The sequence below is a fragment of the Neurospora tetraspora genome (genome assembly GCF_033439725.1).
Source record: "Neurospora tetraspora strain CBS 560.94 chromosome Unknown B0H65scaffold_5, whole genome shotgun sequence".
Classification (NCBI taxonomy): Eukaryota; Fungi; Ascomycota; class Sordariomycetes; order Sordariales; family Sordariaceae; genus Neurospora; species Neurospora tetraspora.
The window spans coordinates 3,564,314-3,584,788 of record NW_026944387.1 but is presented as its reverse complement, the minus strand read 5'-3'; the positions used below and the strand labels follow the sequence as shown (position 1 = coordinate 3,584,788).

Below are 20,475 nucleotides of genomic sequence, written 5' to 3'. Positions count from 1 at the left end.
CTATTATTATTTTACGAAAGTCTTTAATTATAATACGGAAAAAGATTTTAAAATTAGAGTTTTTTTCGATCTCTTTATTATATTAGAGTTGGTAATTATTTACCTAGGCGGTATAAGGATTCGACCTTATGATTATATAAAATTTTAGGAATTATAAGTTTAATTTATCTATTCTAGTAATTTCTTTAGTAATATAGAGGGCTATAACCGCTTCTTAATAAAAGGTTTAGTTATATTAATTACGGTTAATTCTATTAAGGGGCTTAAAAATATTAATAAATCTAACCCGAATGAACTTTTTTACCTTACGGTTATTAAAAGCGGTAAATTTATTAAAAATATTATACTATTTGTATAGACTAATACGTTTAATAAAATTAATTTCCCGATAATTATTTCCAATAGTTTTAAATATCTAGCGATTTAATATAACTTTTTTAGTACCTAAATTAGAGAAGGTTTTAACTTCTATACGCCAATCCAACTTTTTAATTATATAGTTATAGTAGTTGCACTTATAATAGAAGCTATAAAGTTTAGTAGTAATAGATAAAGTAATTTCTCTATCCTTTTTAATTTCTTTAGTTTCTCTAGTAGGAACTTCCCTTTAGTAGTTAGCGATATTGGGTTTTATTAGTTCAGTTAGTTAAGGAACGCAGTTAACTGAGTTGATATACTTTTAAAAACTTAGGTCCTAGGTTATAGAGATGAAGGCATCTTCCTAAGCCGGCTAATCCTTAAGGCCGTTAAGGGCAACGCTATTAATTTTAGTCGTAAATATTATAGTAATCATTTAATTAATTATTATTATTAGTAATAGTTTTAATGGTCAAATTAATAAAATTCTTGATTATAATATTACTAGTAATAATTAATATAGGTTCAACGTGGCTTCATTGTATATATATGTAAGATTGGCTCTACAGACTTGAAGCTCTGGCATCTGGGTAAAAATCCCGCATATCCCAGTCCAGCTGGGCACGTACACGCCCAGTGGATCCCCTGGCCTCTGACAACTGCCTGGGGATATCGGTACAAGATCCGGTCGTCGCCTCCACCTCAGCAAACTCCTCCTTTCCAACCTCCACAATTCCGTCACTCAATCGCGACACGGCTTCCTCTTTTCTCTTTCAGCGACTTCTTCCTCTAGACATCCCACATTCCGACTACCACCACGTTGGATCTCGGTCCTCTCGTCTTGTCGCCCAATTCTCTTGTGCTGTGCTGTCGGCGAACACGATCGATCCTCTGAATTGCCGACGCGTTATTCTCCTCTCGACATTCAGTGTGCGCCCCTCACGCGAGGTCCCCGACGATCCCTCCGCACTCTACCTTGCCGACCTTCTAACGGCCCGCGTGGAGCTTGGACCTTTGAAGGAAAAGGACATTGACACCACCAACACTTGGACTGCGACCAAAACCAACCAACAGTGTCGTCGAGTCTTGTCCGTTATAGCTTTCATCCGTTCCAACCGTTCCAACCTTTCCATCCACCCAGCATTCGACAGTTCTCTTGATCCGTCATTCGGATTGTTGCTTCCCAGATCCATCCAACTGCGGCAGAAGAGGCAGCAACAACAACACGAACAACAACAGCAGGCATCAACACTTTGCCTTGCGCAAACCAGGAGGGACATAATTGAGGATTTGCTAGGTCTAGCTGCAAGATTCTAGCCTGCAGCGACACATAGCTTCAGGATTATTTTCTTCGTTCTTTATTGAGACAGCCTCCTCTGGGCAGTCACTGTCGCCATCGTTGCTAGCTCTACTTTCACACGCGTAAAATATCTTTCTCTGTCTAATGCCCGCATGAGGATCCGCTCTCCACGCATGTCTTGAGCCATCTGCAGTAGACCGCGCGCGCGTCAGACAAAGTGGAAGCTCTCCAATCGTATCCGAACAAGGCTGGAAAGTTCGCTGTCCATTGAGCCCGTACCTACATACCCCATTGTCGAAATCGAAAACCGCCATCATGTCTGGTAAGCAACGCAGTCACAATGTCATGTTTTCGTCTCGCAATAGCAGCGCCAGCTCCCATCACCCAATGCCATTCCCCCATACCACGACGTCAAGCCCCTGGTGATTAAAAGCTAACCACGATACCCGATGCCAGAACCCGAGCCGCGCCGATCGGTTAGAGCCACAAAGGGCCAGCACAAGGCACTGGAACAGCTCGACCAAATCGACATCCCCAAGAAGCGCGGGAAGAAGGCCGCCAAGAAAGCAGTCCCCGAGCCAGAAGAGCCCGAGGAAGAGATCATCCGATGCGTCTGCGGCGCCACCGAACAAGATGAGGATTCTGGCGAGCCTTGGATTGCCTGCGACATGTGCGGCGCCTGGCAGCACAACATCTGCATGGGCATGAGCCAGTATAGCGAAGATTTACCTAAGGAGTATTTTTGCGAGCTCTGCAAGCCCGAGAACCACCAGGAACTGCTCAATGGCATGAAGAACGGCGAGAGGCCCTGGGAGGCCAGGCGCAAAGCCTTCGAGGAGGAAAAGGCAGAGAAGCGGAGGAGAGGCAACAAGAAGAAAGCGAAGAGGGTGAGCGACCACAAGGAAGAAAGCTCCCAGGCCTCCCAGAAACCAAAGCCATCTCCCGCACCAGAGCCCAAGAAGGATGCCAAGAGCGCAGCTGGACAGAAGCGCAAGACGACAGAACCTGCGCCAGAGAAGGAACCCAAGGTAAGTCACCATTCTTACTGTTTCCCACGTTACGATACTGACTTACCCTTCCTTACAGCAAAAGGTCCGAAAGGTTACAGAGACCCAAGCTCCACCTCTCCCATCATACAAGGCCCCAGATGACATCGCCGGCAAGATCAGTGAGCTACCAGAGCTTCGGCAAGGCGCCGCCAAGCTCCTTTCTAAGTCTCTGGTGCACTCTATTGGAGTCGCCGAGAAGAAGGGCGCGTCGATTCCTTCCGAAGGCGTCTCAGCTACCGCAGAGCGTTTAGCTATTCAGATCGAGCGTGCTGTCCACGATTCGCACCAGTCGACTGCCTATAGTGGTCAGATGCGGACACTAAGCTACAACCTCAAGACCAACCAAGACCTCACTACCGGTCTGCTTAACGGCACCCTTACCCCTACCATGTTGGCTTCCATGACAACAGAGGAGCTGGCAACGAAGGAGCTGCAGAAAGAAACTGCCGAGATGAAGGCGAGGGCAGAGAAACAGTCCATTATGATCACCGAGGATGTCCCCAGGATACGGAAAACGCACAAGGGCGAGGAAGTTATTGGGGACGAGAGTTACAACCTGTCGACTGATGTTTCCTCCGCCCCCGTACGTAGGCCGCCCCAGGATACAGCTGAGCCCCCGAAGAAACGCGTTAAGGAAGAGGGACCGGAGAGGGCTGCTCAGGGGACGGCTTCGAAGCGATCTTCGAGGGATCTGACTGTGGAGACTCAGAAGTCGCCTAGCACAGGGAACTTTGATATCAACAAGGTCTTCTCAAGTGTCAAGTCGCCTACTCAGTCTCACAACAGACGCCCATCCGCTATGTCTACCTCAACAGGACCCGGGGTTGATGCAGATGTGGATCGCCTCTTGGACGACGGCACCCAGTCCCCGCCTTATTCACCGAAGGAGGAGATCCTTGACCCCGATGTGGTGTGGAAGGGAAATCTGGTGATGAATACCATTGCAGATTTCCAAGTGACAGCCAAGCATATTGGAGGCGCCAAACTGAAGGAGTCGATCGGCTTGGAATGGGACAAGTTGATGCCCAAGACACTTACTGTCTGCGGACGGATTGACGAACAACAGGCTATTGTCTACCTCTGTAGTCTGAGGTATAGTCTTCCCACTGATGTGGTAGTAGTGAACTTGCAGCCTACGTCGGCGGCCTCGAAGCCCCAGTTTCAACGCCTGGTTGACTACTTTGTGTCCAAGAAGCGATACGGAGTCATAGGAGACAGAGGGGTAGCGAACGTCCGCGACACCTACCTCGTTCCCGTGCTTCCTGGCACAGGTCAATACCCAGAGTTTATGCTCAACCTGGCTGATAACCACATTCCCGAGACGAGGACCGAGCCAATGTTGCTCGGCGTATTTGTCTACCGTAACGATCCCGATACTATTATGCGGCTACATGGGACTAATGACTATAACCAAGTAGTGGCGAACCAGTCCACCAAGGTCCACACCAGCTTCGCGAGTACACCGGCGCCATCATCGCCGGCGCTGGCGAACCTCCCTCCGGGCCACCGGCCTTCCCTCTCGACGCCTGCTTTCTCGCCGACATCTCCCCAGGCTGGCACGTTCCCCAACTACCCTACTCCTAGGCATAGTAGCACCCCTTCACAAGTGCCACAACAGCAGCAACCGCAGCCAACACCACCGGCCCATCATCCGGTGAGCCAGATGCAGCATCCCGCTGTGGACCAGGTGCAGAGACAAGGAGAGGCCATTGCCAGAGAGGTACTGGGTCCTCTCATCACTAGTCCGACGGTTGCCTTCCTGCTGCCTCAGGCCCATAAGATGTCCAGGAAGGAATGGGAAGTTATCAAGAAGATCTACGAACGGGATCCCAAGGCTCGCGATGATCTGCCTTACCTGAGTAATGTTTTGGAGAGGGAGAGTACCAATGCGCAGGCCAAGGCTGCTCAAGCTCAGCAGCAGTCCCAGCAGCATCCTGTTCATCAACAGCACCAGCATCAACAACAACAGATGCACCATCAGCCTCACCATCAACAACATCATTCACAGCACCAGGTTCAGCATCAGCAGCAGCATCTGCCGCAGCACCCACCCCAACATCAACCACAACACCAGGCTCACCATCAGCCACAGCCTCAGCATCAACAGCAACACCAGGCTCACCACCCACCGCATCATCAGCCTCAGCACCAGCCACAGCAGCAGGCCCATCATCAACCTCATCCTCCTCCACCGCAGCATCAACCTCAGCATTTGCAGCACCAGCAACAGCAGCAGCACCAGCAGCAACACCCACCGCATCATCAACCTCAGCATCCACCCCAGCATGCTCCTCAGCATGCTCCTCAGCACCAACAGCAGCATCAACCGCAGCACCAGGTGCAACACCCACCCCAGCATCACGCTGCTGCTCAACCACAACCCCCAGCGGCCCAGCCACCTCAACCAGCCTCTCATCATACTCAACCTCCTCAACATCAGCAACACCAACAGCAACAACCACAACACGCGCAGCCTCCTTCGCAGCCTCACCCGCAGGCCCAGCCTCAAGCTCATTCACAGCATCACCAACAGCACTTCACCCCGCCAGTGCGAACCACTCCTATTCCCCCCCCGCCCATCCCGCCGGTAGCCGCCGGCGCTGGCCCCGTTAAGCAAACGCCCATCCCGCCTCCGCCCATCCCTCCCCAGGCTACCACAGCAGCAGCAACCGGTCCTCCTTCCGCCTAGAGGGGCGACGGACAGCGGACAAACCACCCGGACTCAGCAGCAGCGGTCAGGAATAGTAGTAGCAATAGCAATAGTACGAGGCCTGCAGCAGCGACAAAGCAAAGTGACAAGAAACAACCGCCGAGCACACCGCGAAGGGAGGAGAGGGGTTCAATTTTAGGAATAGGAACGGGATCAGCGTCAAGGTCAAAGGTTACGGCATCAGCTACGAAAGCAGCATCAGCATCGGCCTCAACAAAGCCGGCGCTGCCACCGCTTGATACCGATCTCGATCTCGATCGTCGTCCTCATTTCCCCCCTCCTCATCATCCTCACACAACAAACCCTTCGCCGCGAAGTCCGTTGGTTGCCGCTAGTCCGGTAGTTGATCATCAACGACACAGAAGAAGAAGAAGTAGTACTGCAGCGAGTAGTACAGCTGGTAGCATTATAGGTGGTTTCGGTGGCGGTGGTGGTGGAAGTAGCATAGCAGGCGGAAGCAGACATCAATCCCCCTCGGCCAACTCGGTTGCGTCATCTGTTCGATCATCCGTTTTGGGGTCAGGCCCAGGCCACGGCTCGGGAACGGGAACGGGAACGGGTCAAGCAACGCCGGCGAGACCGACGCCTAGGAGAAGGAGGTTGTTGTGTTTGCAGCCGGCGGAGAAGCAGAAGAAGAAGATGAAGGCGCCGGATGTGATGGAGGGGTGGGATGTTGAGTCTGATTAGAAGCCGGAAGCCGGAAGCCGGGAGCCAGGCGGGGTTAGTGGAGTTGAAATGAATTGGTTTCTTGAGAGGTGGATGAGAGGTGGAAGTTCGTCTTAGTGTCTGTTGGAAGGAGAGGAGGATAGGTATTGGAGCTAGAGATGTTACATATGTGAGGGGGGGAGTGATGGTGTGTCAATCAATGGGCATGTTAACTATTTGAAGAGCTTAGCGAAACATGAAAGCGGAAAAGGGGGAAAGGGGGAACGGAAGAAAGAAGGAAAAGGAGATACAGCGAAAATTGGCCGGGAAGGTTTAGGTTTAAAACAGTTCTTGAGAGAGAGAAAGAAAATAGGGGGAGGGTCTTTTTGTGGGTTTGGTTTTTTGGGCGTATTTAGGTTATTACGGTTCCTAGGGGAGGAGTTAATCAGGCATGATATGTCCGGTTCGGTCCGATCTTTACACCCTTGTTCGATTGCTCGAAATTGTTGCTCAAATTGTTCTTGTGGCTCTAGCTCTGTCAAGCCCTGTTCTTGAAGGTGTGGTCTGTTAAGTTATATGGCACTCATGTCACCCACCAGAGAGGACTTTGTGGGTCTTAGATATGTGATAGAAAATGAATACCTTGTCTAGCGACAGTGTTGTACGGTTCGTGAAGTATGTACTGCGCTCATATGCGTTGTACTCATTAGCTTGGCAGGATTGATATGTTCTAATCACTCGCTCTAATGGATGGAGCCTGCTCATACAGAATTGAATTTCACGATTTACCTCAAATATCCTCGAATTCTATCATTGTTCACTCGCACTGATTCTGTAGAGCCACTTTCGTATATCTTCTGTTATTGACCTAGCAAATGGTCTTCTCTCGGGGTATATGCACAACCAAAGCAACAAAACAAAAACAAAACACGCCATGCTCCTTTTCCCAGAACCCAAAGACCCAAACCGTCGTTCCATACCAACAATCCTCAGGAGCATCCATCCATCCCATCTCCCTCAAGATCAAGCAAACTCCGCATCCAAAACCCCCCACCCCATCCCCTCCCGTTCCCAATACCTCCCCTCCTCATCCACCCCATCAACATCAACACCCACCCTCCTATCCCCCACTACCGTCCCCTTCCTGCCCATTGCATATCCATCCCCTCCCAACCCTCCTGTTTCTGTCGCCATCGGAATCTCCACACTCCCCAACCCCTCCAGTACCCTTCTCGCCTTTTCCGCAACCGCCCGATTCGCCGCCGTCTCCGCCCTCGTCTGATCCAATCGCTCCTGCATCAACTGAATCAGTTGCTCCCTAGCCTGATGCGGGCGGTACTCGTTTAAAACATGGTGGAAGTTGAGAAACAAAGTGCGCAGGTCGGAAGCCTTTTCCGAACCGCGGGAGGGGTCGATGGACATGATACCCACCAACTCGAGGAAGTTGAGGAGGAGAGATTTGGAGAGGCGTTTGAGGTGGAGGTGGAGGGTGTCGTGGGTTTGGGTTGAGGGGGCACCGGGGGCCGACAAGGTGGAAGGGGGGAGTTGGGAGGTGGGTTGTTGGGAGGGGAAAGCGGAGGTGGGTTGGGTGTCGCCAACGGAAAGGGGTTGGGTTGTTGTTTGGCTGTCGCTGGCGGTGGTTTGGGAATCTGATGTGGTGGTTGAGCCGGGGAGGGGAGGACCGAGACGTTCGATGCCGGCTGATTCGAGGGGTTGGAGGGATTCTTCTAGCTTTTGGGGGGTTAGTTACCGGCTGGCTGGAAGAGGTTCGGAGGTGTAGGGGTAACGTACTGATTGAGGTTCGCCGTATAATCGCCATGTTCCATCTTTCGGCTCGGCTGGTGGTTGGAGGTATATGAGGTCTGAATCGGCGGGGAGATTTGGGATGCGGACGACGTCTTCGACGGGAATGCCTTGTTGGGAGGCATATTGCTGTTTAAGCTCGGCGAAGGCTTGGAGGTTCGACGGGGTGAAGGCCTTCCAGAAGAGAGGAGGATCGGGGAAGAAGGAGGCGAGGGCCGAGTTATCCTCTTCGGTGTCGGCCATGATGGGTAGTATGTAGCTGTCGTTTTTGTGTATGGATCGTCGCAATGGAGAACGAGTGCTGTTTGGCGCGATGTCGTGAAGGTGGTGCGCGGTGCTTCTTCGGTAAGATGCCCGGTAATTATTAGGTTGGCGTGATACTCTGGCTTCTTAAAACAGGTAGAGAAAACTAGTCTCCGTATGCGATCAGGATGATTTGCGTTTGCGATGTGAAAGCAGTTGTTGCGTCGAAGCGTGTCTGGGAGCAATCAATTGCAAGTGACGTTGCCGGAGAGTGAATGGTCGCAGGCAACAGACGCGGCAAAGTCGCGGCAATCGATAAGAGCTCTCCACTTGGCGTTGCTCCACACATGGAGCTCATCCTTGCCGCACTTTAAAGTTTGGGGTAAGTGTGGCTGAAGCCTGTGGTACCTGACTCTTAAAAGCTTAGGGTAGCTCCACAAGAGACCTTGACGTCGCAGCCTCAATCGCATCGAGTCGCGATTCGCTCATCAGTTTCACGACATCTGATGCTCAGTCTGACATGACTTCACATTCCTGGGTCTTCTCTAAACATTGAGCACCTGAAACATTACCGGCAACGTAATACCACAAGCCTTGGCCGATATTTGGATCTTCACGACCGAGAACTAGACGGACACCACCCAAACTCTCACCACCAATCTCACAATCACCACCCCGGATCACCTTACCCTACTCTCAAATCACTATTCTCATATCACCTAGGAATACATAAACAATGGCCGACGTGCGCGCTCTCTTACGCCAACAGCGCGCTGCGCGCAGAATCGAACACCCACACGCAGCGTACACCGACGCCGGCAAGCTCGTCTGTGTCCTCTGCCGGGAACACATCAAGACCGAAGCTCTTTGGGACGGTCACATCCGCAGCACCGGTCACCGTCAACGTCTACAAGTACTCCAACAGCAGCAGCAGCAGCAGCAACAACAGACTGAAGCGCAAGATGAACCAACCGATCAGCCTCACAAACGCAAGTTCGATTCTCAAGATGACGACGAAGCCACCTCCCCCGTCTCTACAGACGAGACCGACCGCGCATCCAAGCGCACCCGCCCCAACACCTTATCCCCAGAACCAGGACCGGCACCGCCAACCTCAGACCCAGCAGATGCCACGAGGCCACCTAACCTTACCCGGCAACAGTCGTTCACTCCAACAGCCGGCATCGAGCTCGCCATCCCTTCGCGGCCAGCAACGCCAGCAGACGCCACCACAACGCCCAAATCAGCTGGCGGTCCACTACGCCCCTTTTCACAATTATCCGAACAACACTCGCAACCACCAACTTCCCAGCCAACCTTCACTCCCGCCCCTTTAACCACCACCACCACCACCACCACCACCTCCGCCCCAGCCCCAACCTCAGCAGACGCCCCACAAGCACCACAAGAACAAGTAGACGACGACCTCTGGGCCTCCTTCGAAGCCGATCTCCTCGCTCCCCCCAGCAATAAACCTCCCGCGGCCGCCGCCGCGTTAACAGAGGGAGAGGCCGTGATCTCAGCTGCACCCGTCTCAGCAGCAGAAGCAGCCTCAGCAGCCGCCAAGTCCCACGACGAAGAGCAATCCCGCCGCCAAGCGGCCAAGGACGTTGAGATTGAAGACGAGCGCGAAGAGGCGACGAGGGCGTTGGAGACCGAGTTTGAGGTTATGGAGGAGTTGGAGGCTAGGGCGAGGAGGTTGAGGGAGAGGAGGGAGGCGCTGAGGGCTGGGAGGTTGGGTAGTGCTGGGCAAGGTGGGGAGACGGGGGAGACGGGGGCGGGGGCGGGACAAGGGGAAGGGGGGACGACAGATACGCCGATGGGAGGAGGGGAAAGGGTTGCTGACGAGGGTGTGCAGGGGAAGACGAGTGCTGCTGCTGCTGCTGTTTTGGCTGCGCTGGGGAAGGAGAATGCTGCGAGTGGGATTGCGGCGAAGGGGAAGGTGGTGGAAGAAGAAGAAGAAGAAGAAGAAGAAGAGGATGATGATGAAGATGAGGACGAGGATGATTGGGATGGGTTTCGGTTTCGGGCTTAGTTTTACGCTTTGAGTTTTCGGGTAGCAAGGGTAAATGAGGGAACTCGACATTTACCGAACGGATTCATCAGTTCAATGTTTAATCAAGACCTTTTAAGTCTACTTCCCGCATCATCCTGGGGGTGGTTGCTCGTGAGTCAAATACGGTTATTGGGTAGATTTGAGGAACATGCATCCATCGTCTTTGACACATGCTAACGGAAAAGACTACAGATCAGAAAGAATAATAAAGCAGCAGAAAAATTAAAGATAGAAAAACAAAGAAAAGAAACCCCAAAAATGGTTTCCCGGCTCACTCCCTCTGCATCAAGAGGGAGTTTTCCGGGAATTTGTCCGATAGGAGAGTTAAACTCTTAACCTTCGTAGGTACTCTTCGTATACCTGCGATGCTCTCCCACCTGAGCTAATCGAACATTAAGGTTGTTATTACTACGGCCCTGATCTCTGCATTATGTACCTGTATTGAGGATTCCTTGAGCGGGCAGGAGCGGAGAATTGAGGGGGTTGAGAGGGGGTGGGGTACTCGGCCAAGGGGAAGACAGGTGATTCAAGCCCTGACGAGTAGTCTAGATGAGTTTGTTTTGGTATTGGGATAGGTACCTACATAGCTGTGCTCTGCCCCATAAACTCAACCGAGTTCCTCCATGAAAAAGGTTTATATATACCTAACCAAAAAGGAAAGTAGATGACACCAGGTTTCCTAAAAGCAATGTCCACATATATACCCTTCCTTGATTGGTTTTCATCTCATCGTATATTCAAGAAGAAGCAAGACTCACTCAATACAACACCACCTCAACCTCATACTCCCTATCCGCCCATAGCGTATACTCCGGCCTCGTCTCCGGCCCACAACTCCCCGTGCCCAAGCCATGATGTATCCAATCCAAATGAACAATCGTATCCCCCGCCCTCCTCTTCTTGTGCAGTTCATAAGGATGTTTCGCCCCCTCCACATCCTGCACCGTTTACCTGCTCGCCTTGCACATTTTACGAAAGATTGGACAGTTGCTCAATCAAAGTGAGCAATGATGACTGGCCACAACTGGCCAGCTTGACAGGGAAGATGGAGGTGCGGCTGATATAGAACATCATGCAACGGATAGTCACTGGTTCGCTATTTATACCGGAAACGATAGCCGTCGAGTGGCATCGGAGGAGGATGAGGATGAGGACGAGGACGAGGACGATTGGGATGGGTTCCGATTCCGCGCTTAGGACGCTTTTAGTTGCCGGCAATGGTAATGAGGGAACTCGTGTGGGCATCGTTTTTTTTTTCGATTTTCTTTTGTTCTTGCTACGGTAATGCCTATCTAGGCAGGTACCCTCTACGTGGCTGTTCTCAATGGAAACGAAGGCAAGAGCAAATTGGGACTCCCGAGATCCGCATCGATTACGAAATGAACAAACCCGACTGGGAAGAGTGAGGACTCTGATCCAACGTTGTTGAGGTGTCAGAGAGCAAACCCTTTGGTGGGTTTCCAACGGCCAATTCGAAGACGGGATGAACACAACTTCACAGAAGGCCCAACGGTCAGCAAGTGCCTCTATTCACATGAGTTAAAACTATCATCCAGCTCCTTCCCGAACTAGCAAACATTTGTTCCTCCACACTTCATATCTTCGAGTCCAATGGCGAAGTCTTGCGTGATGGAGGACAGAGATGTTGTTGTTGGTGGCAAACTGTTTCGAATCCTTTGGGATGGCAGTAAAATCGGCATGTCGTTGAACCATTTGTTCCCCATATGGGTGCGTGCTACCTCGTCCACGAGGAAATGAGAAGATGCAAACAATGTCATGTCACCAAACGTGGAGAGCCATTAAGATCGATCGTCCAAGCAGAAAACGCACTTCGTTCACGCAAACACTCGGTCCCCGGGCGGGTGTTGAATCGATGGTCAGTCGAGAGGTATAAGAACCCTTAGACTCTCCCCCCCAAAAGCCCGGAATCTCTCCTGCATCACCATCACCATCAACATCACATCACAGCCACTTCCACACTTTTCAACTACACCAATCCAAACCCAAAACCACAACATCTCTCAACCACAACTCCTTCTCACTTCCCAACCCAAAATACCACCATTTAAAATGTCCAGCCAGACTCCCACCACTACCATTGCCTCCGAGCAGACCAAGGAGACCACTGTCTCCCCCGCTGGGACTACGACTACCACCACTACTACCGTCATCGAGACCACCACCACTGAACCTGCTCAGGCTGCTGCCGCCGCTGTGGCTGAGAAGAAGAAGGAGGAGGTTAAGGAGGCCAAGGAGGGTAGCAAGGAGGAGAAGTAAAGGAGGAGATCCATGGAGGGTGAGGTTCGGGCTCAATAGGAGGTGGAAGTTGGGCTACGATCACAGCAGACCTTTTGATGAGGAGTGCAGTCACCAAACCGAGAACATTCGCCTGGGAGAAAATGGAGGAATGGATGGCATGGTCAAGTTGAGAGAGGAGCTTCTTGGTATGAGGGGATGGGCTCACCTACATATAAGTAAGGGATGTCAGTCGAGTGGTTAAGCCCAAATGTTGTGAGGGCACTGAAGTGTGAGCTTGAGGCACAATAAATAACCTGCGGACTGAACAATGAGGAACCAATGAAGAAAGACATCGCTGTGATGGTCTAAACCAGTAAAATCTTCGAACTCGTTGCCAATAGTAGACACATCCTTCCAGTATCTGCTCAAAATCGAAATTCAAGCCTGATATATGCCCAACATAGGTATGGTAAACCGCAACTAACCGACTAACAGCAGATCAATAAGTGAAAGACACAAAACGCCAAACGAAACCAGCTACAAGACCTACTTCATTCACATCGTTACTCGTACTCATCCAACGCCTCTGCCACGCTCACTCACACTACAAAACATGAATTCAAACAATCACTCATTCACCATTCTCCATTCATCCCCGTTTATCCACGCTCGCTCGCTGATACCAAACAAACTATCCCCATCCCCATTCCCACAATCCTACACCCTCCCCCGACTAACCCCCTCCCAAAACCTTCTCAACCTCCAAACCCTTCCCACCCCCCTCTCCTCCTCCTCCCTCCTCACCCTCCCCTCCCTCTCTTTCACTCTCCCCATCCAAACCTCCCCAATCCACCCCCTCAGCCCATCCTTCACCCTCTCCCTCTCCACCGCTCTCTTCTTGGCCACCAGCGCCGGCGCCACCTGCGGCACTTTCACTCCTTTTCCTTTCTTGGTATAAGTAGGAGGTACGCACTCAGCTGGTAAAACACAACGTTCAACCAGCTGCTCGGCTGAGGGACGGGCGGCTAAGCGGCGGGCGAGGTGAATGGAGGCGAGCTTGCGGGCGAGTTTGCGGGAGATCAGGGCGGTGTTGGTGAGGAAGATGGAGCGCCGGATTAGGTCGGGGAGGGAAGGGCGGGAGGGGGAGGTGAGGGATAGAGGGAGGAGGAGGCGGGCGCGGCGGAGGCGGAGGGAGTGTAAGGTGGGCGAGGTGGAGAGGGTGCGGAGGTGGTGGGAGGTCTGGAGTTTGTTTTGTTAGTTATGTTTCTGGTTTGTGGTCTTCCAGGAGAGGGAGAAGGAGACGGGGTTGGCTGGGACATGGCTTTGATGGTCCTTTTCTCTGATATGCCTTTAGGGTGGAGGTGCAAGAGTGGTGTGACAATGACAATCAATGTGGCCAGGAAAATGCGAAAAGAAGCGTATGATTGACAAGTGTAGATGTTGTGTAACGAGGGCAGATCTGGCGACGCCAGAATGCTTCACGTCACAGGAGCGGGTGATAGAAGGAAAGGTTCGGGTCATCAAGCGAAAAAAAGGCAAGATTAGAAGAGACATGCGGATGGTATCTAAAAAAAAAAAAGAGCTGAACTCACTTTAGAAGCTGAGAACAAATCGCAGATGTCTAGATGGCTCAAAATCTCGTACAATACTTCGTTGGGTAGGTCGGTCAGTTGCACATGATGTCCAGTCTCTTGCAGACCCGTGTTAGACTCTTCCCGGTGCTCATTGAATCTCACAACTGTACGTGTGTCAAGAATAACGTCAGTGAGGGTATCGTTCATCCCTCCTGTGTCCTTGTCATCCCACCCCCATGAAGATGCCTCGGACTTCTCTACTACAGGCACCGGAGTGCTTTCAGAAGCCAACAGTGTCATTTGGCTTATCTGGCTGGCAAGGTGCCCGCTGGAATTTCCCTCTAGATGCTCCTCATTTCCGCCTCGTTCTTCAACAGTGGGCCACGACCAGATTTGGCGATGCCCGGCTCCTGGCTGGAGTGGCAATGGCGCCATGAGCAAGGACTTTCTTGCTTGATTCGGCGACGTGCGTCTGATGTTCTCGTGATCAGCGAGTCTGACGGACCGGACCAGTGTGCTAGCCTGGTCTGGCCTCGAAGTCTTTTTCCAAGTTTGCCTCGTGCCCACCCTGATTTACACTTCAGCTCTCACGCAATCGAGAACTTTGGTAGCGGGGCTGAAGCGAGGAAGCGAGACTGTGTCGGAAGCAAAACGTTCAAGGAGCTCAGAACCGCGTCAGTGTCGGATCAAGAGCGTGTCCTGCTCGGATACGCCTCTTCCCCCGTTCGTTAACTTTGCCGCGACTACCAATCGCGGGACTCTAGGTAGTTTTCCGACAGAAAAGCGGAGAGCGGTGGGTGACGTCTGGTATGAATCCGCGAGTTCGCGGTGCGGCTAAACAAAAAGGCGTTAGAAGATGATACAGTCAGGCTGATGTGGTCTGCAATATTGGCCTCCAGATGGAATCCTGACCGGGCTGGTGGCTGGTGATCGTTAACCAAGATGAAGACGGCGATGCCTCTTTGCGTAATGGAGTACAGTGGTTCGCAGAAATCACCGTGGTATTACTGCAAGGTTTCTTATTCGGGCTGTCATGTGAGCAGGATTCAGGTCTCGATCGATGTGTTATCCTCGGTCAAGCCGGCGGTCGCAATGACGAGATGTTACATGACAGGAGGACCGAAGCGTACTAGGTGAGCGGGACGGAGAGATGGATGGACCAGGAGGCCGAAAACGGCACCGCACTTTGTTGGAATGTGGTCGAGGTTTTATTCGGACTATTGCAAGCCTCAGGTCAAGACACACAACTTATCTTGGCTGGATATGATGATGTGTGATCATGCCCAGCCAGAATGGTCGCGTACAGGACCGTAATCGAGATAATCTTTGGCACAGTGAATTGGAAGTGTGACGAGGGTTGTTGGAGTCACGATATCACGACCGACATCATGAGTTTGGATTTGGAATGTGAGAGTGAGTAAGGTGAGCGAGGTGAGCAAAGTGGTGGCCGCGCGCAAACGTCACCACGTCTCTCGGATAGAGTCCAAGCCGAGACGGGGAATGGGGCGGGCCTGTGAATTAGGCCGTTGTTTAATACCAGACAAGAGTCAAAGAGGAAATTCAAACGAAGCGAATGCTCACTCAGGTAAAGTGGTGAGGCTTGACAAAAATGGAATTGGCGAAGTGGTGAACGACGGTCGATGGAAGGAGTGAAGTCAGGGAGAAGAGCAACAAGGGCAAGGTGCGGGAGCATGACATGCGTCCACCCTTTGGAAAATGATTGGCTCACGGTGAACGGAAGAGCCACAAGAAGTGGGCACGGGGTGGGAAACAGAGAGGACACAGACCATATAAGAGTCTGTGCACCAGTTTCACCAATGGCCGCTTACCAGGCCGCGCTGCACTGGATGGTACCTGGCCGCGGCCTGGAAAGCGCGACGGAGGACGGGAACCTTGCATCCTGGAGCTTCCTTCCCCGTCTCATTCTTTTCCCCCTCACCGTTTCCCGCCGTTTCCTCTTCCGCGCGGCAATGAACCACTCAGTCGAGGCCATGGTCTTGTGCTCTTTCCATTTCAGTCCTTTGCTTTGATCAAGTGAAAATTTCTCTCTCTCGCGTCAAACTCGAGACGGGAATCGGAGGAAGCCGCCTCTGATCATCTGTGGGCTGGCCTCAAATACTTGACCGACCATGCACCAGATTCCACCTCACCTCTTCGTCCGCTTGATCACCATCGTCAATTATGCTGAGCATATCCCACGCCGCCCAACGCATCACCGACTCACCAATACCACCGCCCTTTTCCTTTCCCACTCTCTCCATCTGCATACCACCTCTTGCCGAGTCACAACCTGTTCGATTTCGAAACCGACGAGCGATAGTACCGGCGATGCTATGCTCGTTCTGGATAATGACGCGGGTCTCGTCAAATCCATGACAAAACCATCTCCTGTGCTCCAGTCTCGCTGGCACGTCTTGGATTGTTAAACGCGCTGCGAATCACAATCACCAATTCCAGGACCCCCGACCCTGACCAGGAAACACTTCAATTCAACGGCTATCTCGGATGTGACGTTGGACAGGGGGCATTGCCGCATCTGAACAAGAAACCCCTGCCGCTCATTGGCTTGCTGTCACTGTGTAAGTCGACAAGGCGTCCAATGCCCTCCTTTTCTGCGCACCCTTTCTTGCCCATCTCTGTCTTTCTCTAGCCTTCCTGAAAGTCTTCGGTTCCACTGTTACCGTTCCAAGTGCTACAAGTCTCTTTGCTTTGGATGTTTGGCCGGGAGAGGAGGTCAGGGTGAGGAGCTCCCCAGCTGTTCCAGCCTGATCCGAGGCCACTCAGTTTCAAAACGTTTCGGCGGTGCAAAAACACTGGTTCATCCCGTCCAGCACAGGGATCTCGGTGGCTTACAGCAGGCCTGCGGGCCGCTAAAGGCAGGCAAGGGTTCAGGTCTCAGGGGAGAAATCTGGGGGCCAAGTCAACGGAGGGCAGGGGAAAAGCAACAAGGGTCAAAGGACAACCTCACCTGCCCTTACTCTTCAGGGCGGTTTGAGTGTCAAAGGCATCCAGTGGGCTTCCCTTGTCGGCCAATGCGTGTCAAGTACACCTCTCTCAAGCGACGGCGGACTGTGTTGAGTTTCGATATGTGAACTGACGGCTAACAGCAACCATGAGCAACTAGGTCCCCGACCCGGCCAAAGAATCAGGTGCAACAAACAAGATGGAACCTCGGATTTCGAAAGAAACTCCGGATTCTAGCGAAGCTGTTCACCGGTCTCGCTCTCACTAGACACTCGCTAAACAATTGGAGCAAGACGCTCTGCGGTCTGGGCTTGAGCCTTGTGCAAGAAACAACGGACCATGATTGTCGCCTTACCGAGCAGGCTACCCAAGGCTATGAGCTGAGAATAAGCTGGCCAAGCTGGCCAAAGCTGCTCATACTTCTCCGTCTGCTACCTCGTGGGCCCCACCAGCCGTCCGTTCTACAGCTCGGTCGCATACTCTAGCAAGCTCAATCTTTGGACGCGTTCATGACGTGTCGTGGGGCTGGCCTGTTGTGATGCGGCCATAGACTTTCTCATCACTATCACGGCTCACAATTGCCCCTTTTGGACACACATCGCCTCGAAAATTCACGAGCCTTCGCCGACAAGAGTTAGAGAGCACTCGCCCCTCGGACAAGTACACCACTCCCACCACACAGTAGCCGAACCCGTATACGAGTGGCAAATTGGCATGAACAGTTTCTTTTCCTGCACGTTCGCAATCACCGGACTCAGAGTCCTGCAACTCTCAGTGGTGGAGGAGCAACACATCCGCCCGATACTCTGAAAAAGTCGGCTACCCTTCCCTCTCCTCAGCCTCTTGTTCACAGGGATGATAATATTTTCCTCCCCCCTACCCTAGCTAGCCTGATCTACCTGATGAAAGACCATTGCACCCCTCCACGGTCTGGACCAGCCAGTCTGCCAGCACATCGTCTAATTCGTTGCGATCCGAGCTCTGTCATAGATGTCTGTGGAAAGTTGGCTTTGGAACCATGAAGACGAGCCATTCCCCTGCAGGACTAATGACGCATTCAAAGCATACGTGCGAGCGTCTGCAGGGACGGGGAAGTGAGGGGAGAAGAAGGTCTTCGAACATCGACTGCGACGCGGCACCTGAGACTCGGCTCGGATGGGGGGTCTCTCACTGCGTACGCAAAAGTCGAAGAAATGACGGTACGGCCACCGGATCATCAGAGACGGGCCCGATTTGTGACCGTTTTCAGTGGACTCAGGTATCGTGCTGGGCGCCCAAGCCTGAGAAGAGTTGATGGCAAATTCGCGAGCAAAGGGCCAAAGGCTGGTCGTCAGTTCGGCGACCCTCCCTCTCCACTCCCGTCTTACCCCCAAGGTAGGGCCGACCAATGAGACGAGTCAGTTGGCTCCGTTGAGGCTGTTCCCAGACACCTCCCTCCGTTACCCGTCGCTCCCGAAAAGTGATCCGTCAAATCCCTGTTCTCAACTGTGACTCGATCGCTTCAAGCCGCTTCACGTCGAGCTAACCTCGTTGCTGCGTAGTGTAGCTTGTACCTTGCACAAGCTAATCCGTACATCCTTTAGTGTACTTCCCATCTCGGCATCTTGCGACGTCCGGCTCCCGCATCAACGCTACATGGGACGGCATGAGCAGTTATCACCACCGTTTGGACCATCTCAACTATTGCCCTCCACGTTTCCACATTGACCTACTCCGTCCTCTTCTAGAAGAGAAGGCTGCCAGCCTTCTGAACACTTTTCGTCGGCGTAACAGCTTCAACCCCTGCCGGATGTGTCAACTGGCCAAGGACATCTCGATCAGTTTTGAGATTCACGTCCTCCACCATCGGAAAGGGGCGATGCTTGCGCAACCGCTGTTCACGTTCATACTTGATGCCGCTCAGTTACCCGTCCTAGCATTACATTCACGCTGTGATGGCTCAACAGCTCCCTCCATCCAGGGCAATGTTCGGGATATGACAACAATCATCTGGTTTCTTCAGAGTTTGATAGACGCCAGAAGCTTCGCCGGACTAAAACATAGCATGTCTCGTATACGGATGTGAGTTATGAGGGAACGGGCCGCCCCTGATCTACTCGGCCATGAAGACCGGTCGTGAATCAGGAATAGGGGAGACAAAAGAGGGCTTTTTGCCAGAGGAGACAAAAGTCCGCGCAAATTCCGCTGAAAGGACGGGCAAGATCAACACCTGGTCACCTCAGGTCGGCCTTGTTACCCTACAACTCCACTCCCTTGGCCCGTTGGCCCGACCTGATGACACGGAAGCTCGACCACAGCGTCGCTTCATATCCGGTCACTCCCCCAGTTCCCCAGAAGGTCCAAGTGAATACTACACCCCCCAACCCTCGAGCAACTCGATTGTGGAATAATAATGATTGACTGCTTAGCCTGAAGGAGCAGATCATTGAGACTGCTTATTGTGATGGAACCTTCCTCCGCTGCCAAGGTCAGAAAAAGTCAAGGTCTCGCTTGGGCTGAACGTATTCGGCCCGCATGTGTGTCGTATAGTCGGCAAAGGCCAACGTTGAAGCTACACGGTATGTTCCTGTTCCCCGTTTGGACCCTTTATTTAACCCAGTCTTGACGCGAAACAGGATAGTCGAGCACGGCATACCCGGAACGAGGTCCGGATATTGCGCAACCTCGCGAGCCCGCAGCAGTTCATGATCATCCCGCCTGTATCACCCCACAGGAAGCATGATGAAGTGTAAGTCACAGCCCCCATCAGGACGGAGCTGATCGCTCAGTCATTCTGAGCAAGGTCTCATTCCCCTATCGATCCCTACCAGGACAGAAGCAGGTAGTCCCCTCTCACTTCCGGCACCAGAAGGCTTCCCCTCATGATATCTGCGCGTTTGTCGACCATGACCCCTGTATTTTCTGTTTCTTTTTCTTTGATTTCGACCCACTTGAGCTTTCATCGCCTTGCTTATCCCTCAATCATCATTTCGTCTGTCCGTCACGGCTTTCGGTCACATGACTATCGGCTTGACTGCTCCGGGACCCAAGCGGCTGCCCCGTGAAGCAGGCCTATGCCGGCTTTGTACCCTGACGAGGCTCATCACAGTGCTTGCGGGCGCTAAGAGACTTGAACCTGGCCATACATCGTTACCATCGTCTAGGAATTCATATGGAACTCAAACACACCGGTGCAATATAGCTCGATAAAGGAGGGGGGCAAACCCCTGAAGTGGGCTTCAAGCCATCACTAGTCAACGCTTGCCACGTCGCCATCCGTCTCTTGCAGTCACTCATCGATGGTATGGGCTGATATGACAGAATCTAGAAGGTGTGCCACCCAGCGGAGTTAATATGGGTGACGTTGAGGTCAAAGTTGACCCTCCCCACCGGGAGAACGGTGAAAGTTCATGTGAGAAATCGTTCCTGCGAGCGTGCGCTGTTGAAGTGTCCCCTGGTTCCCCGTCTTCTCCTATCAAGACACGAAGCGTGGCTGCAGTCAGGGCCGAAACTCTCTAATGCCGCTAATTCAGGGTTTTTCCTGGTCGGAAGTTTCC

The 20,475-nt window shown here is 52.3% G+C and overlaps 4 protein-coding genes across 4 annotated transcripts; 2 read left to right on the top strand and 2 right to left on the bottom strand.

Moving 5' to 3' along the window:
- Window positions 1–1,805: 1,805 nt before the first annotated feature.
- Window positions 1,806–5,511, top strand: B0H65DRAFT_240585 (SPOC domain-containing protein). Its single transcript, XM_062822313.1, has 3 exons — window positions 1,806–1,979; window positions 2,114–2,685; window positions 2,744–5,511. The coding sequence occupies exons 1-3, from the start codon at window positions 1,973–1,975 to the stop codon at window positions 5,393–5,395; spliced, it is 3,231 nt and encodes a 1,076-aa protein (XP_062680901.1). The 5' UTR covers window positions 1,806–1,972; the 3' UTR covers window positions 5,396–5,511.
- A 1,573-nt stretch (window positions 5,512–7,084) lies between these two features.
- B0H65DRAFT_527667 (mediator of RNA polymerase II transcription subunit 7) lies at window positions 7,085–8,433 on the bottom strand (the record flags this gene model as incomplete). Its single annotated transcript, XM_062828877.1, has 2 exons — window positions 7,853–8,433; window positions 7,085–7,792 (listed from the first exon to the last, which is right to left on the bottom strand). Exons 1-2 carry the CDS (start codon window positions 8,105–8,107, stop codon window positions 7,085–7,087), a joined length of 963 nt encoding a protein of 320 aa, XP_062680900.1. The 5' UTR covers window positions 8,108–8,433.
- Window positions 8,434–8,583: 150 nt separating this feature from the next.
- On the top strand, window positions 8,584–10,378 carry B0H65DRAFT_540628 (uncharacterized protein). Its single transcript, XM_062829157.1, has 2 exons — window positions 8,584–9,773; window positions 9,966–10,378. Exons 1-2 carry the CDS (start codon window positions 8,844–8,846, stop codon window positions 10,140–10,142), a joined length of 1,107 nt encoding a protein of 368 aa, XP_062680899.1. The 5' UTR covers window positions 8,584–8,843; the 3' UTR covers window positions 10,143–10,378.
- A 2,740-nt stretch (window positions 10,379–13,118) lies between these two features.
- On the bottom strand, window positions 13,119–14,275 carry B0H65DRAFT_550276 (uncharacterized protein; the record flags this gene model as incomplete). The annotated part of the gene is made up of 2 exons (XM_062829718.1): window positions 13,119–13,640; window positions 13,994–14,275. 2 exons carry the CDS (start codon window positions 14,273–14,275, stop codon window positions 13,119–13,121), a joined length of 804 nt encoding a protein of 267 aa, XP_062680898.1.
- Window positions 14,276–20,475: the final 6,200 nt, after the last annotated feature.

Coding starts and splice junctions, on each gene's coding strand:
- B0H65DRAFT_540628 (XM_062829157.1), top strand. CDS start 8,844: ATGGCCGACGTGCGCGCTCTCTTACGCCAACAGCGCGCTGCGCGCAGA. Junction 9,774..9,965: donor CGTTGGAGACCGAGTTTGAG/GTTATGGAGGAG, acceptor GAGGGTGTGCAG/GGGAAGACGAGTGCTGCTGC.
- B0H65DRAFT_240585 (XM_062822313.1), top strand. Junction 2,686..2,743: donor CGCCAGAGAAGGAACCCAAG/GTAAGTCACCAT, acceptor CCTTCCTTACAG/CAAAAGGTCCGAAAGGTTAC.